Source organism: Melitaea cinxia, chromosome 26 (assembly GCF_905220565.1).
Source record: "Melitaea cinxia chromosome 26, ilMelCinx1.1, whole genome shotgun sequence".
Lineage (NCBI taxonomy): Eukaryota > Metazoa > Arthropoda > Insecta > Lepidoptera > Nymphalidae > Melitaea > Melitaea cinxia.
The window spans coordinates 1565214-1581846 of record NC_059419.1 but is presented as its reverse complement, the minus strand read 5'-3'; the positions used below and the strand labels follow the sequence as shown (position 1 = coordinate 1581846).

The 16633-nt window shown below is 35.4% G+C and overlaps 2 protein-coding genes across 5 annotated transcripts; both read left to right on the top strand.

Moving 5' to 3' along the window:
• The first annotated feature begins 982 nt into the window (after positions 1 to 982).
• LOC123666535 (major heat shock 70 kDa protein Ab-like) lies at positions 983 to 3287 on the top strand. 4 transcript variants are annotated; one of them, XM_045600646.1, is made up of 2 exons: positions 1170 to 2999; positions 3060 to 3287. In XM_045600646.1, exons 1-2 carry the CDS (start codon positions 1170 to 1172, stop codon positions 3090 to 3092), a joined length of 1863 nt encoding a protein of 620 aa, XP_045456602.1. In that variant the 3' UTR covers positions 3093 to 3287. The 4 variants fall into 4 exon arrangements, with proteins under 4 accessions (XP_045456599.1, XP_045456602.1, XP_045456601.1 ...); XM_045600645.1 differs by having other exon boundaries at positions 1170 to 3003; positions 3055 to 3287; XM_045600644.1 differs by having other exon boundaries at positions 1170 to 3034; positions 3065 to 3287.
• Positions 3288 to 9789: 6502 nt separating this feature from the next.
• On the top strand, positions 9790 to 15817 carry LOC123666396 (sugar transporter ERD6-like 14). Its single transcript, XM_045600490.1, has 3 exons — positions 9790 to 9996; positions 13534 to 13669; positions 14390 to 15817. Exons 1-3 carry the CDS (start codon positions 9790 to 9792, stop codon positions 15727 to 15729), a joined length of 1683 nt encoding a protein of 560 aa, XP_045456446.1. The 3' UTR covers positions 15730 to 15817.
• The last annotated feature ends 816 nt before the right edge of the window (positions 15818 to 16633 follow it).

The following is a 16633-nucleotide window of genomic DNA, read 5'->3' as shown; positions in this document are numbered from 1 at the left end:
TACTATTTCTTGTAATTTTAAATGATGTATTATGTTATTTTTCGTTTTTTATAATTATGTCGTAAAATTTCACACATATAGCACAAAAATGAGGATTTTTAATGAAGTATAATATCATTTATATATATATTTTTATTTTTTTGTTTTACTATCGGTATCTATTAAACTGAAAATTATTTTTAATGTTATTCTGAATCTGTAATAAAGTCTTCAATAAATACATAAAATTAAGAAATCGATACGCTAGAATGTAAATACAAAAAAAAAAAAAAAAAACAGTAAACTAAATATGCTAAATCGCTACCTATTAAGCTAAATACAATATCTATAAAATATAAATATTATGTACCTAATGTGATTAAAATGTACTCAATTTCATTATGTCACACGAATAATAATTTTATAAAGTTAATGTCAGATTAAAAAGATATTATTTTACATTAAATATTTGTAATAAAGAGATAAAATTTTTTTGAAATATTATTGATTTGTAAATTTCTATTAAAGACCTATCTATACATATTACAAAATAAGTAAATGACACATTCAAAAAATACTTTTAACAAGTATTAATTATGGTACTTAAAAGTATACCAGTGAAAGTATACCAAATGAATTACTTTATTGACTTTCAATTTTATTCTATTATAATTAATAAAATGGGTTGTCTGGAAGAAATGGCTAATTAGCCATAAGTCCGCCCATTGTACTTCACTGTCTGTAACTATCTTTATGCTTTGTTTGTAATATATTTCTGGTGTACAATAAAGTACAAAATAAAATAATATATAAATAAATAAAATATTATTAAATAATTTATATTTTGCTAGCCTATAAAAGGGCAAAAATTTTGTGCTTGCTACCCCAAAACTGTTCTCCGATATTGCTATTTCTTTCCCTCAGATAAGCTTTCTTTTCATTGGTGGATGAAATGATGTTCGCGAATATTCGAGGGGAGCCGTGATCTGATTTGCTCGTTCTAGTGACGGGTAGATTATTCGCGGCTCCTTATTCGTTTGATATATAAGCAGCGAGCTCGGCGCGTAAATTCAGTATAATTCGAAAAACGAAACAGTAAAGGCGAAGAGTTCGGTGCAAACCGAAGCGAAGTTCGAGAAACGTTATTATTACCAGTGTTTTTACGAGTGTTTAGAAATTAATCGAAGAAAATGCCTGCTATTGGAATTGATCTTGGAACAACATACTCCTGTGTCGGTGTTTGGCAACATGGAAACGTGGAAATTATCGCAAACGACCAAGGCAACAGGACGACACCATCATACGTTGCTTTCACGGACACAGAGCGTCTTATCGGCGATGCTGCGAAGAACCAGGTCGCGTTGAACCCCAACAACACAGTTTTCGATGCGAAAAGGCTGATCGGACGCAAATTCGATGACCCGAAAATTCAACAGGACATGAAGCATTGGCCTTTCAAAGTCGTCAGCGACTGCGGAAAACCAAAGATCCAGGTCGAGTTCAAAGGTGAAATGAAGAGGTTCGCGCCAGAAGAAATAAGCAGTATGGTATTGACGAAGATGAAGGAGACAGCGGAGGCCTATCTCGGTACGTCAGTGCGGGACGCCGTTATCACAGTGCCCGCTTACTTCAACGACTCACAGAGACAGGCCACGAAGGATGCTGGAGCTATCGCTGGTTTGAACGTCCTTCGAATCATCAACGAACCAACTGCAGCTGCACTAGCGTACGGTCTGGACAAGAACTTGAAAGGCGAGCGAAATGTTTTGATCTTCGATCTCGGTGGTGGTACCTTCGACGTCTCGATCTTGACTATCGATGAAGGGTCATTATTCGAAGTCAAGGCGACAGCCGGTGACACTCATCTGGGAGGCGAGGACTTCGACAACAGACTAGTGAACCATCTAGCGGACGAGTTTAAACGCAAATACAAAAAAGATTTGCGCTCGAACCCACGCGCCTTGAGACGCCTCCGTACTGCCGCGGAGCGCGCAAAACGTACCTTGTCATCAAGTACGGAAGCCACGATCGAAATAGACGCTCTCTATGAGGGAATCGACTTCTACACCCGTGTGTCTCGCGCTCGATTCGAGGAACTAAACTCTGATCTTTTCCGCGGTACTCTAGAACCAGTAGAGAAAGCTTTGAAAGATGCCAAAATGGACAAGAGCCAAATCCATGACGTGGTGCTCGTGGGCGGATCTACTCGCATACCGAAAGTTCAGAGCATGCTTCAGAACTTCTTCTGTGGGAAGAAACTAAATCTATCCATCAACCCCGACGAGGCGGTCGCTTACGGCGCAGCGGTCCAGGCGGCTATACTGAGCGGTGAGAGCCACTCCAAGATTCAGGATGTTTTGTTAGTTGATGTGGCTCCTCTGTCCCTGGGTATTGAGACGGCGGGAGGCGTTATGACGAAGATCATCGAGCGCAACTGTAAGATTCCCTGCAAGCAGTCTCAAACATTCACGACGTACGCCGACAACCAACCAGCCGTCACGATCCAAGTGTACGAGGGTGAACGGGCGATGACTAAGGACAACAACCTGCTCGGCACGTTCGACCTCACCGGCATCCCACCAGCGCCTCGCGGCGTGCCCAAGATAGACGTCACCTTTGATCTGGACGCCAACGGTATCCTCAACGTGTCCGCGAAGGAGAACAGCACGGGCCGCAGCAAGAACATTGTCATCAAGAACGATAAGGGTCGGCTGTCACAAGCTGAGATCGACCGCATGTTGTCTGAGGCAGAGCGGTACAAGGAGGAGGACGAGAGGCAGCAGAAGCGAGTCACCGCACGCAATCAGCTGGAGTCTTACGTCTTTAGCGTACGGCAGGCACTAGACGATGCGGGCTCGAAACTAAGCGAGGAAGACAAGAACACTGCTCGCAACGTTTGTGATGAAGCACTGCAGTGGCTCGATAACAACACTCTGGCCGAGAAAGAGGAGTACGAGCACAAGTTGAGTGATCTGCAACGTACTTGCTCTCCCATCATGAGCAAAATGCACGGCGCTGGCGCGGGTGGCATGCCGGGAGGAATGCCGGGTGGTATGCCCGGAGGAATGCCTCGAGCACAGGGCAGTGGACCCACCATCGAGGAAGTTGACTAAACAGTACTCGAACCCTATATTTACAAGATTCCAAAGAACAGTATTAATGATATTATGTTAAAGACTGATTAGTAATTTATTGAGCCATAAATAAGATTCCTCTAGAATGTTATTTAATGTTGTTGATGTATATAAGTTAAGGCTAAATATGATCATATTTTAGCATTTAGTAAATAAACTGTTTTAAAATTTAAATTTGTTTTATTTTTATATTACCCTACATCTGAATAACAACATAACATGCTTTATAATATGATATTATTTCGATAAATATCTTGTTTAGTATGACAAATATGCAACGTTAAAATTGTAGGTAATTTCCTTAGTTACTAAAATAAGATTCATTGTGTTAATTATTTTAATAATATTTTGTATATTGAGTTCAATTGCTGTTCTGATCAGAACAATCCGACAACAGATGGCGCTCGCTTTGTTTAAACCTAAAACAATACACTACGAGGTATTTTAAATGATTGGCGAAATTTAATTTGCTATTAAAATGGCACTAATGTAAACTTTGCGCTCTAGAAAGGCTGAGAGCCTGAAAAAATTTGAAAAGTATTTTTCTTTTTTAATAAGTATCTTAATGTAGGTATTAAGAAGTTGAAATGTGCTTATTATGTTCAAGTACCTAATAATGAGAAGATATTTTTGAATTAGTTTCGCATTTTGATATTTGTATATAATATAACATAACTGGCTCCCGAATATTATAATTAAGTCTTTTGTTATTTGGCCCGTCTTTTCAAGAAAATACCTTTCTACCAAATCAGATAGATTAGCCCGTAACCGTGTTTATTTTAAATTTTGACGAGTAGTCGGGTAGATTAGAATACTTTAAAGGGTATTTGCTATTTTTGTAGAAAACGCAGGAAATTTAAAAATAATGTGATAAAAAATAAGGGACACATTCACATCAAAAGATAAAATAATAGGTGGGTACATCAACAATTCTGCGCGACAAAATCCCGGCTAAAGTTTAGTCATACTACCCATCTTATTGAGATATATTTAAATTGAATAACATTTCATATTTTTATTTAGTTTATGTTATGTTCCTTTCTAATATAATCAATAACTATAAGGATATGTAATCACGATGAGTTTGCCTAGCATTGCGAATTTGCGATATATAGTTAAGAGTGTATGCTACCTCAAATTATTTTCCACTCGGCAGGATGTCCATATCTTCCAAACTACTGAATGTTTAAGTTTGAAATTTATGTATGATAAAGTTCAGGACATAAACTATCTTTCATATGTTTCGAAAACACGATTCCATAAAATTTTCTCGATACAAAAAAATCGTAAAGTTACCTCTATTGTTGTATTAAAACCTTAATATAGAAGTTATGGACTTGAGATTAAGCATGGTAATTGAAATAAGTATGAAGAACATTTTATATGTTGCGTTTTTAAAAAAATAACTATTGGTAATGTTTATGGAGAGAAAATAGATATAATTCGCGCGATGAACAACCAAGCGCTCTCAATTCTCATGAGTACGAGTGAAATCTGAATTCGAGCTGAGGTAGTGTAGCCCCTTAATTGGTTACCTATAGATACTAATATTATAAAGTGGAAAGTTTTGATTGTTTGTTTTGAATAGGCTTTGAAACTACTGAACCGATTTGAAAATTCACTGTTGGGAAGTTACACTATTCGCGGGTGACATAGGCTTTATGATATTTTAAAAACAATTAGAGCAAAAAAATATTTTGAATTTTTTATTAAATACCCGTGGGAAGTCGGGATACTAGTAGTAACTAAATTTCTACATTAGTTTGTAACGTACCTAATGTTAATATTGTAGCAATTTTGAAGTTTTTAGTTGATTTGCTATGACTCTTTTTTTAATGTATTTTTTTTGAACATCGTTGTGTCTGTAAATCACTAATCAGCTTATGGCGAATTAAATAATTTCATTTCAGATAGAATTTTGAAAACGTAGATAATATAATATGGGCGATGCCTGCGATGCCTGCGATGCCGGCGATGCGATATGGATGATTTAATTTTATTTCAGGATAATAAATTTGAATTTTGTTAATTTTAAATAGATATGATTACACTTTCATGTTGTTGACTTCTTATAATTTAAATAATAATTGTTTCCTCGAAACTAATTTTCAGCTGTCTAATTTTAAATGGGTGGTTAATAATCGGAAAGGCGTATTGACATTGACATTTGACAAACATCTCACTGTATTCACATATTACGAGTATAATTTGAAATAATTTGGAAAGAGGATGGTCGTTGGCGCATTTATCAGTGGACAGTGATGGTAGCGAATACAATCTCCTCATCTATACATCTAAACAAATAAATAAAATTGGATTGTCTGTTTGTAATATTAAAATAACCGCTAAAGTCGTATGTATGTATATACGGAACATACGTATATCAAAATAACATTTTTTATAATTTTTGTCAGTCTGTTTGTCTGTTTGTTCCGTCTAATCTCTAAAACCTGGCTGGACCCATTTTGACGGGACTTTCATTGGAAGATAGCTGATGCAAGAAAACAACGAAACCTACTATAGTCTACCTGATCTAATCTAGAAAAGTCCTACTGTAGTAACAAAACTTATTAGAGGCTAAAGAGTTAAAAAAAACTACAAGAAAAAAATTAACTTCAAAAACTAAAAAGCAAAAATAACAGTAAAGGTTTAATAAAATACCATAAAATATTATTTGTATATGCTATCTCTTGATAGGCTTGAAGTCGGCGCCAAGCCGAATGACATTGCCGTGACTTCGTCTAGAGCAAAGTAACTCAAGCATAGTAGGAATTTCATTATAGAAATTTACCAGCAGTATTTATTTAAGTTGTTTAAAATCAGTGATGTAGCGAACTTAACTCGCGCCCGGTGCACAATATCTTTCTAGACCCCCCTCCCCCAATCGAAAACCATATAATATGTCCAAGAATTTTTTCGTTTTAGCGGACCATTTAGCGCCCATTTGTGAATAGCTCCCGGGGCATGATGCCCCCTTGCCCTCCCCTCGCTACGCCACTGTTTAAAATATTAAGTTTTATTTATATTTTATAAGGCTTGGCACCGACTTCAAACCCAGGTAGTACATACAAGTAATATTTAAAAAAAACTTTACTAGGTTATTTTTTTGCTTATTTATTACTTTAATTATTTATTTAGTGTCATAAATATACTACCATTACAGGTTTATTACCTAATGCTATAGTACATACATACTAAAAAAAATTAACCAAAATAAATTTAATAATTTTGTTTTTGAAGTCGGTATTTTTAAATGTGGTTTTGTGCTCGTACATATATTGTATGTATCTGGACCTCCGATACAAAAGTAAAAGGCGTTTATTTATTAAATATTAAATTATTTACTAATTACAATAAGTTCGATTGAAAATAAATATTTCAACGTGTGGTGAAATTTAAAATATTTAATAAAATTATAACAAATATTATTATGATACTTTAAGGTAATGTGCATTAAAGAGTTTTATTTCGCATAGATTAGCAGTTACATGTTGTTTGTTGGCCTCTTTATTAGGCACATAAATGTAAACTATGCGGTATAAATTGAATCTACCTGTTTGTTGAAATGACAAATATTAAATAAATAGCGAAATATTTGACATGATAATTGTGTTTGCTTGCAAACGGAAAAAACTGACATCAATTACATCGACAAGTAATACGACGTAAAATAAAAAAATAATAATAATAATAAAAAAATAGTCGCTAATGAATTATTTTTGTTGCTCATATCGATTTGGCAAAAAAATCTGTTAAACTTAACGATAAGCTAGATAAAAAATTGAAAATCAACATCTTCATCTAAAATTTGTTGAAATTAGTTGCTAATTTGCTGAGTACCTCTTTATCGGACGTTATTTGACTTATGACTTATTCAACAGATTCACATTTTTTCATAATGATATTTTTTTCAGCCATGAAATCCACTATATTTATGATATATTTCTATTCGCGATCGTTAATTTAAACTTGTAAATAATAATAAATATGCCTCACACTCAACGGCCAATTTAATTTGCGCTAATGGCCAGTTACGTTCTTGCCAATCCAATCTAATTTAATTTTGACTTCAGATTCTATAATATTGATATAATTCGCGCCAAATGCCATGCTATTGCTATACAAATAAAATTCAAAAACCACCAATTCCGTTGAAGTTGTTGCACGTCTTTGTTCTCTCAACAGATAGATCTCAACAAATAGAAAGTTGTTGTTATCAGATTCTAATTGTGGTTTATATAATCCTGCTATCGAGAAAATGACAAGCATCCAGTCTCTGTAAGGACACCGTGCACACGTCTTGTTTCGTACTAAATGTATATTTCATCGTCATTTTAATAATGAGTAAGCAGGACAAAAAGAGTTATATTTATATACTGCGGCAAGGAAGAACTTTTTGTTACTTTTTTTTGATGACTGTAATTTTTTTTTTAAATATTTTTTGCTTTTTTTTAAAGTTCGATTTATGTTTTAAAGGCAGATTATAAATTAAAAAAAAATTATGTACAATTACAAATATTATTATATTAATTGCATTTTTGTTTAACGAATAAATTAAGTTTCTTGAGTTGTTGTTTACCCTTTTTTATATCGATTTTATTAAGGACTTATAATTTCTAATTTCACTGATATATTTAACTTACATACCCACACCTCATCTTTATTTTTGCAATAATGTCTTTTAACCCAGTTTCAAGACGCGACTGCCTTCTGTGTAAATGGTGGTTTTTTGAGTTGTTGCGTACCCTTTTTTATATCGATTTTATTAGACTTTTATAATGTCTAATTTCAGTGAAATATGTATATTGTATATATAAGTAATTTTTTAGTTGTTGCATTTTAGTTTTAAAATATTTCTTGGAAATACGACAAAAACGTAAGAAAAAGATTTCTTTTAATTTTATGCCAATCTTGAAATAACTTAATTTCTTTGAATGTGTGTTAATGTTGTATACTTAAATTAGTGTGGGTAGAAGTGACTGTTGAGATGACGGTACTTAGAATATAAATATGTGATAAAAAAAAAATAATCATTGTACCGTTCGTCTACAATAAAGTCAGATAATACGTAATTACGACAAACAACATTAAAAAGTTATTGTTTTCACTCTTGATTTTTTTTTCAACAGGATTAGGGAACAGGAAAGATGCTCCTCTGGTCCCATTTAAATTTGATCGTGATTTGACGGGTACTAAAAAAATCAAAATCAAAAATAACTTTATTCAAATAGGCTTCAAAAACACCTTCGAATCGTTATTTTACAAACTCAAATTTATAAGTGATTATTTTTTAAAGTAACCTACCACCAACTCGGAATGTAGATTCTGGATAGAAGAAACCGCAAAAAACTCCGCAGTTACTCTTTTGAAAATAATATGTACATAAACTGTGTTTTAGTATAAAATTAGTAATATCTTGCATGACAGCATGAAATACAGCGTCACTCATCTTTATCACCTATGTAATCCTGCACCGAAAAATACGCTTTATCTATTAATTTCTTTTTAATAAACACTTAAAATTTATGTAGAGATATTTGGAAAATTGTTTGTGGGATTTTATGATACTATAATTATTTCTTCTTGAGTCATCCCAAATAAATTGATAATGTGTATTTAATCGACTGTTTTACGACTACCTACGTCGTATTACTTGTCGATGTAACTGATGTCAGTTTTTTCCGTTTGCAAGCAAACACAATTATCATGTCAAATATTTCGCTATTTATTTAATATTTGTCATTTCAAAAAACAGCTAGATTCAGTTTATACCGCATAGTTTACATTTATGTGCCTAATAAAGAGGCCAACAAACAACATATAACTGCTAATCTATGCGAAATAAAAATCTTTAATGCACATTTCCTTAAAATATATCAATAATAATATTTATTATAATTTTCTTAAATTTCTTAAACTTCACCACACGTTGAAATATTTATTTTTATTCGAACTTTTGGTAAATAGTCAATAGATAAATATCAAATAAATAAACGCCATTTACTCCTGTGTCGGAGGTCCAGAAAAGACAGCAAACGTCCTTACGGCCTATACAAATATTGGTCATGTGTGGAGATCATATTCGTTACCGCTGTCGTATTACCAAATTGCTACGACCACTGCGACAACTACCGTCTTTACCGTAATTCCAAACTATTTTATATATTCTTTATTGCACTTAAAATTTTTGTACAGATATTAATATACAAATTTGGTTAGCAACGGTGGACTTATCTCTAAAAGAGATCTCTTCCAGCCAACCTGTGATAGTGAGAACTAATGTTATATAGCAGGCCAAGAAAGTGCAGTAATGTAGATATATACAGATTCTTAAAAATAAAAATAAAAAGCTAATTAAATAATATTCTAACAGCATACAATATATGCATATATATTATTTATATATACGTTACATTTACATACTATATACATATACACACTACTACTTATAAAGATCATACACATAAATATTACATATATATCTACATAAAATACACATATAATATACATATTATACAATACACAATAAAAGTAAACATTAATGAAAAGATATTTATGGATTCATTTGAGCGAGGAAGTATTGTTTTAGCTTCTTTTTGAAGGTATAGATAGAAGGACTAAGCTGGATATATTTAGGAAGTTTGTTCCAGAGCGATGCACCATATACCGAAAAAGAATGCAAGCGGAATTTTGTGTTGCTTTTCGGTATGTCGAGCATTGTAGTGATGCAAGACCGCCTAGAACGTGTGGGAGAAGGAAGAATTTGGAAACGAGAACGCAGGTATGCAGGAGAATTAGGATCGTGGAGTATTCTGTAGAGGAACGTCAAGATGTGCATATCACGGCGAAGGCGGATTGGGAGCCATTTAAGTTGAGCACGAAAGTTAGATATGTGGTCATACTTACGTAAGCCAAAAATAAAGCGAATAGCAAGATTTTGAAGACGCTCTAGTTTGTTCAGTTGCTCCGCAGTCGCATCTAAGTAGCACACATCAGCGTAGTCAAGTATAGGGAGAAGAAGCGATTGCGCAAGCATAACTTTGGTTGAAAAAGGGAGAAAGAATTGAAGGCGTTTGAGAGAGTGGAAAGCGTGATGCATACGTTTGCTGACTTCATTGATATGAGCCACCCAGGTCATGTTACAATCCATTATTAGACCCAAATTTTTCACTTTATTAGAATAAGGGATTGTAACACTAGATAGCTGAACCTTAGGTATTGAATTCCAGTCAATTTTCCATGTCAGTCTGCTCCTGCCAAAAATTATACATTGAGATTTGAGAGGATTGATGATAAGGCCGAAAGTATTAGCCCACGACTGAATTTCAACCAGGTCCGAATTTAGAGCACTAATAGCTTCATGCAACTCAGTCAGCTCAAAGTGTCGATATAACTGTAAATCATCCGCATACAGATGGTAGGGAGAAGAAATTACTTTGGATATATTATTAATGAAGATTGAGAAAAGTAGAGGGGAAAGTACGCCGCCTTGGGGTACACCAGCAGTGAGATCTATCCAATCCGATGATGTATCGTTGGTTTTCACGCACTGCTGGCGTCCGAAAAGGTAAGAATGAAACCAGTCTAAAACAGTAGGAGAAATGTTGACCGCTCGGAGAGTTCCAATTAGTATATCTGGGTCAACAGAGTTGAAAGCACTGCTAAAGTCAAGAAGGACCATTGCAGTGAGCTTGGTGTTATCCATTGCACCACGAATATCCTCCGCGACATTCAGCAGCGCTCCAACTGTGCTTTTTTTAAATTATAAGTAAATACTATTTTAGCTATTTTCTTTGTGTATTTGTTCAGACTTGAATCCTTGGTTCAAATCGTATATTACCAATCGATCTTAAGCAGTTGTCGTTGGTAATAGTAAGTCTATATATGATTAAGGCAATAGCATCCAGAACTCTTAATTCATTTTATATGCTGATGACGTCAAATATTACAAGACAATTGAAGACTGCTTATTACTTCGAGATGATTTGTATAGGTTAAGCAAATATTTTAGGGAAATCCGTATAACTATTTACGTAAGAAAATGTCAATAACATTGCGTTTACACGTAATAGAAACAACTGTTAGTACAACAGTACCTATCATTTTGAAGTTACAACAATTGGCCGAATTAATAAATTAATTGAAATTACGGACATAGGCCTCCCCAAGTTTATGCCAGAAATTCCGGTTTTCCGCAATCCTCATCCAGCGACCACCGGCAATCTTACGTAGATCGTCGGTCCAACGGGCCGGACTACGTCCCACACTGCGTTTGTCAAGACGCGGTCTCCACTCCAGGACACGTCTTCTACAACGGCCATCGGTCCTGCGACACTGATGACTAGCTTACTGCCACTTCAACTTGCTAATATCTGTATTTAATTGATACTTATATTTGTGTCATCATGTTATTGAAACTTACTATTAACGGGGACACGAAATCGATACAGTAACTCTTTGAAAAAAGTTGATAATTTTTTTATTTTAACACCAAACACACTTACACTTCGTAATTTCACAGCCACCGGTATCCTAGGTAGAAAATTAATTATGTTGACGTGAACAGTTCTTTATCGCGAATTCAAGGTAGGTTTATAACAAAAACTGCTGTGTGGCTACGGCACTAAAGAATTTAGCCACCCCCTCTCTTTCCGTGGGTGTCGTAAGAGGCGACTAAGGGATAACAAGGTTCCACAACCACCTTGGAACTTAAGAAGCCGACCGATGGCGGTATAACCATCCAACTGCTGGCTTTGAAATACACAGGCCGAAGACGGGCAGCAGCGTCTTCGGTGCGACAAAGCCAGTACTGCGGTCACCAACCCGCCTGCCCAGCGTGGTGACTATGGGCAAAACACATGAGTTCACACCATTGTTGGCGTAAACTTGTGGGGGCCTATGTCCAGCAGTGGATTGTGATAGGGTGTAATGATTTAAATAAAAAATCATGAGTGCAATTTAAAAAAGGAAAAAAAGTCGATCTGGAGACATGGGGATTTGAACCGTGATCTTCCCGGTCAATATCGACCGGCCGATTTCCCATCTGAGTTATTGACAAGTGCGAAATTTACCTTGGTATTCTAACGATATTATAGCCTTTTTTTCACTGTCTAAAAATAGGGATAAAACGATATTTTTTAAAAATGAATATTAGCTATATCGATATATCGCCTCCGAAATCCCCTGCATACTGAATTTCATGAAAATCGTTGGAGCCGTTTCTGAAATGAAGATTATATATATATATATATATATATATATATATATATATATATAAATATATATATATATATATATACATACAAGAATTGCTCGTTTAATAGTACGAGTATTAGATAGATAATCACTTAACAATTTTACGGTTGCAGATATGGGTAACTTAGCCACTTGAATTTACAAGGTCGTTATTTACAATCAGTTTTAAAAATGTTTAAAATTGTGAGTTATGTCTATTCGACCCCTCCGAGATATATTACATTAACTGAATTTTAGGTATTTTCTGTTAGTAATGGAAGTAATAAAGAAAGAAATCTTAGGGCCTGTTGTACAGGTTGTTGTTTTTGATATAGGTATTATTGCTTTTTAACCGACTTCCAAAAAAGGAGGAGGTTCTCAATTCGACTGTATTTTTTTTTATTTTTTTTTATGTATGTTACATCAGAACTTTTGACCGGGTGGACCGATTTCGACAAATTTTGTTTTAATCGAAAGGTGGTGTGTGCCAATTGGTCCCATTTTAATTTATTTGAGATCTAACAACTACTTTTCGAGTTATATCTAATAATGCGTTTTTACTTGACGCTTTTTTCGTCGACCTACGTTGTATTATACCGCATAACTTTCTACTAGATGTACCGATTTTGATAATTCTTTTTTTGTTGGAAAGAAGATATCCCTAGTTTGGTACCATAATAAGGAAACCAGGATCTGATGATGGGATCCCAGAGAAATCGAGGGAAACTCTCGAAAATCCGCAATAACTTTTTACTGGGTATACCGATTTTGATAATTTTTGATTTAATCGAAAGCTGATGTTTATCATATGGTCACATATAAATTTTATCGAGATCTGATAACTACTTTTTGATTAATATTTGATAACGCGTAGTTACTTGACTATTTTTTCGTCGATCTACGTTGTATTACTCGTCGATGTAATTGAAGTCGGTTTTTTTTTCGTTTGCGAGCAAACACAATTATTTACCATCAAATTCCACTATGTTTATGAGATATTTCTATTTGCAAAGACGAACTTTATGCACAAGCCGTAAAACTGACCCTCAATATTGTGTTCCAACTACTACTATAAGTTACAATGATTGTGTCTCTATTCTTCCCGGGTCGTAGATTGAAAATATATGTAATTTTGTAAAGTTTCTAAAAATTAAGTTTTATGGTCCTATTGTTATCATAATTTCAGTGTCTCCTAACGTCGAGCGTGGCCGTCAACATATCAGCGCACGGTTGCGTTATAGGCTTCTCTGCGATCCTCATTCCGAGCCTGCGCCGCCCTGATTCTCACATCCATGCAACGCCCAGTCAAGAGTCATGGATAGGTGAGAAGTTATAACCAATACAAAATTACAAATAATATTGTTGCTTCCTGCTGACTAGTTAAAAAAACTTAATTCGATGCAGCACTGAGCTTGCTATAACGATGCAAACATGTAGACTCATTTTCAGTAACTGAATTAATTGTCACGTAAGAAATAAAAAGTTATTTAAAGTTATTTAAAGTCGCACAACGTGCAATGGAACGGGCTATGCTTGGGGTCTCTCTCAAAGACAGGATTAGAAATGAGACTATCCGCGAGAGAACGAAAGTAACCGACATAGCCCACAAAATTAGCAAGTTGAAGTGGCAGTGGGCTGGTCATCTGTGTCGCAGGACCGATGGCCGTTGGAGTAGACGGGTCCTAGAGTGGAGACCGCGTCTTGGCAAACGCAGTGTGGGACGTCCTCCGGCCCGTTGGACCGACGATCTACGTAAGATTGCCGGTGTAGGCTGGATGAGGATTGCGGAAGACCGGGATGTGTGGCGCGAACTTGGGGAGGCCTATGTCCAGCAGTGGACTGCGATAGGCTGAAGTGATGATGATGATGATGATGTAAGAAATAAAGATCATTAAAAATATTTTTATACAGTTTAACTTTCATAGTTTTATGATATTTTATTTATACAAGAAGCAGGGAATAATAATAAAATTAGTTGTCTGTAAAGTTGGTTTACGGACGATAGTTTAATGTGATTTATATGAATTTTCATTTTGTTTCAGCATCCGTTATCGGATTCACGTTAATTACGGGAAACATCATCATCACACCACTCATGGATACCTTGGGAAGAAAATGGTCCCATATACTTTCAGCATTACCTATTTTGACTGGCTGGTTCCTGCTACTCATGGTGAACAGTGTGGGAGGTTTGATAACAGCACGATTCCTCCAAGGCATATCAATGGGTATGCTGGGACCTCTGGGATCTGTAATCATAGGAGAAATGACTGACCCTAAGAGTCGAGGAGCGTTTTTGACTAGTATGTCTTTGTCGTTGACAATTGGCGTGCTATCTACACACGGGTTGGGTGCATTATTTAGTTGGCAACAAAACGCTTTAGCATGTTCTTTCATTAGTTTTACTGCTCTTCTACTAATCATATACAACCCAGAGTCCCCATCCTGGTTAATATCTAAAGGAAGATTCAAGGAGGGTGAGGAAATTTTCTATTGGCTAAGAGGAAGGGGACCAGACCAGGAATCTGAGTTTGAAAAAATGGTCGCTGCCCAAAAAATGTACCGAAATTCAAATGTTATTGACCAAGATTTAGCTTTGCATGTAAAAGCAAAACGGTTTTTTGCATATCTGAGATTAACATCGAAAAAACGAGAATTCTACAAACCTATAATCATTATGTTTCTGATATACACCATGTTCCAATTCGCCGGAATCAATGTTATAAGCTCGTATACAACGGATATCATAAACAAAGTCGTTGGACCTGATGCTAATGCGAAATTCTTAATGGTTATGCTAGATATTGAAAGATTAATATGTAATATAGGAGCAGTTTACTTAATGAAGATCTTAAAGAGAAGAACTCTTTTGTTTTCTAGTGGTGCTATTTGTGTTCTTTCATATATAGGAAAGTCTTGCTACGTCTTTGCGAAAGAAAGTAACGCGTTACCATTTGAAAGTCAATGGCTACCCATAGCGTTGATCGCTTTGTACATGTGCTCACTAACTATTGGTTTATCATCTATACCGTTTACAATATCGGGAGAAATATTTCCATTAGAATATCGAGGACTAGGTGGTGGTATTAGCGTTTTAGCTTTATCTTTCAACTTGTTCTCGGCGGTTAAATGCTTCCCAGTGTTAACTAATTATGTAGGACTTCCTATAACGTATTTGGTATACGCTGGTGTAGTGGTATCTTGTCTAACTTGTTTATACTTTATCATGCCAGAGACAAAGGACAGGACTCTACAAGATATCGAAGATAGTTTCCGTGGGGTCTCGCCAAGAGATCTCAAGAGTACAGAGCCTCTAAACGAACACGATAAGGGCGAATTGCGTAGATGCAGTTCACATAATTATGCTTTAATGATCAAATAGACTTGTACTTATTGCGGTAATCAGAGGCGGCTCGTGACATTTTTTGATGGGGATTCACAAAAAAAAATAATCGAAAAACTGAAGCTTACCATTTATTTTATTTGTATAGAAAATCCATTTCATTCATGCAGATTTACAACCACTGCAGGCGCTAGCTCCAAACACTAGACACGGGAAACAAAATTAATTATTGCTTTCTTCACATCCACCCAACCAAAGGATTTTGAAATATTGTTCAGATTTAAAAACACGCGTAAAAGATTTAGTTGTCGTACTACATTTTTGAGTAAATATGTAGTAAGTACGATTTCAGTTCAGTTCGAGTTTCAGTTCGAGGCGCATTTCGAGAGTCATTTGAGAAAAATTGCAAAATAACTGATGAAGCGGACACGTTTGTTTGTGTAATAAGAACGGCAACAGCGCATCTAGGCAAGTTATCCCCGTGGCGCGTGGCACGCCCCGCACGCCGCACGCCGCACGCCGCACGGTCGAACCTGCGGAATTTCTTGATTTCTTCGATTAGACTAATTTCTCAAATGAAGTCTATTATCACGCGCCGGCTTGTCTCTTTCGTACTCATTGAATACAGTGCTAGGAATCGTACTAAACTTCGTTTCATAGGAACGCAATCACTGACGCTCCACTCGTTACAACTTAATGCCAAATGTACGTCTTATAATAGACTATTGTATACGCATAGCAGAATACAATGAATGTTATGTAATGATAGTATGTAATATAAATAAATATAGATTTAATATTCCATATTTAATTTTCGTGGGAGTGTACTGCATCAGCGCTCTTAAGGACGAGCCTCCTCTGGCGGTGATTAAAAACTTTACTATGCAATAAAGATTTCTCTGTATTATAGCACATTTATTTCCTCACGATTATTGTGTTATTT

Bases quoted from the DNA above. Each gene is read 5' to 3' on its own strand.
- LOC123666535 (XM_045600643.1), top strand. From the start codon at position 1,170: ATGCCTGCTATTGGAATTGATCTTGGAACAACATACTCCTGTGTCGGT.
- LOC123666396 (XM_045600490.1), top strand. From the start codon at position 9,790: ATGCAAGCGGAATTTTGTGTTGCTTTTCGGTATGTCGAGCATTGTAGT. The intron at 9,997-13,533 runs GTTAGATATGTG...TCATAATTTCAG, and splicing joins CATTTAAGTTGAGCACGAAA to TGTCTCCTAACGTCGAGCGT. The intron at 13,670-14,389 runs GTGAGAAGTTAT...ATTTTGTTTCAG, and splicing joins CAGTCAAGAGTCATGGATAG to CATCCGTTATCGGATTCACG.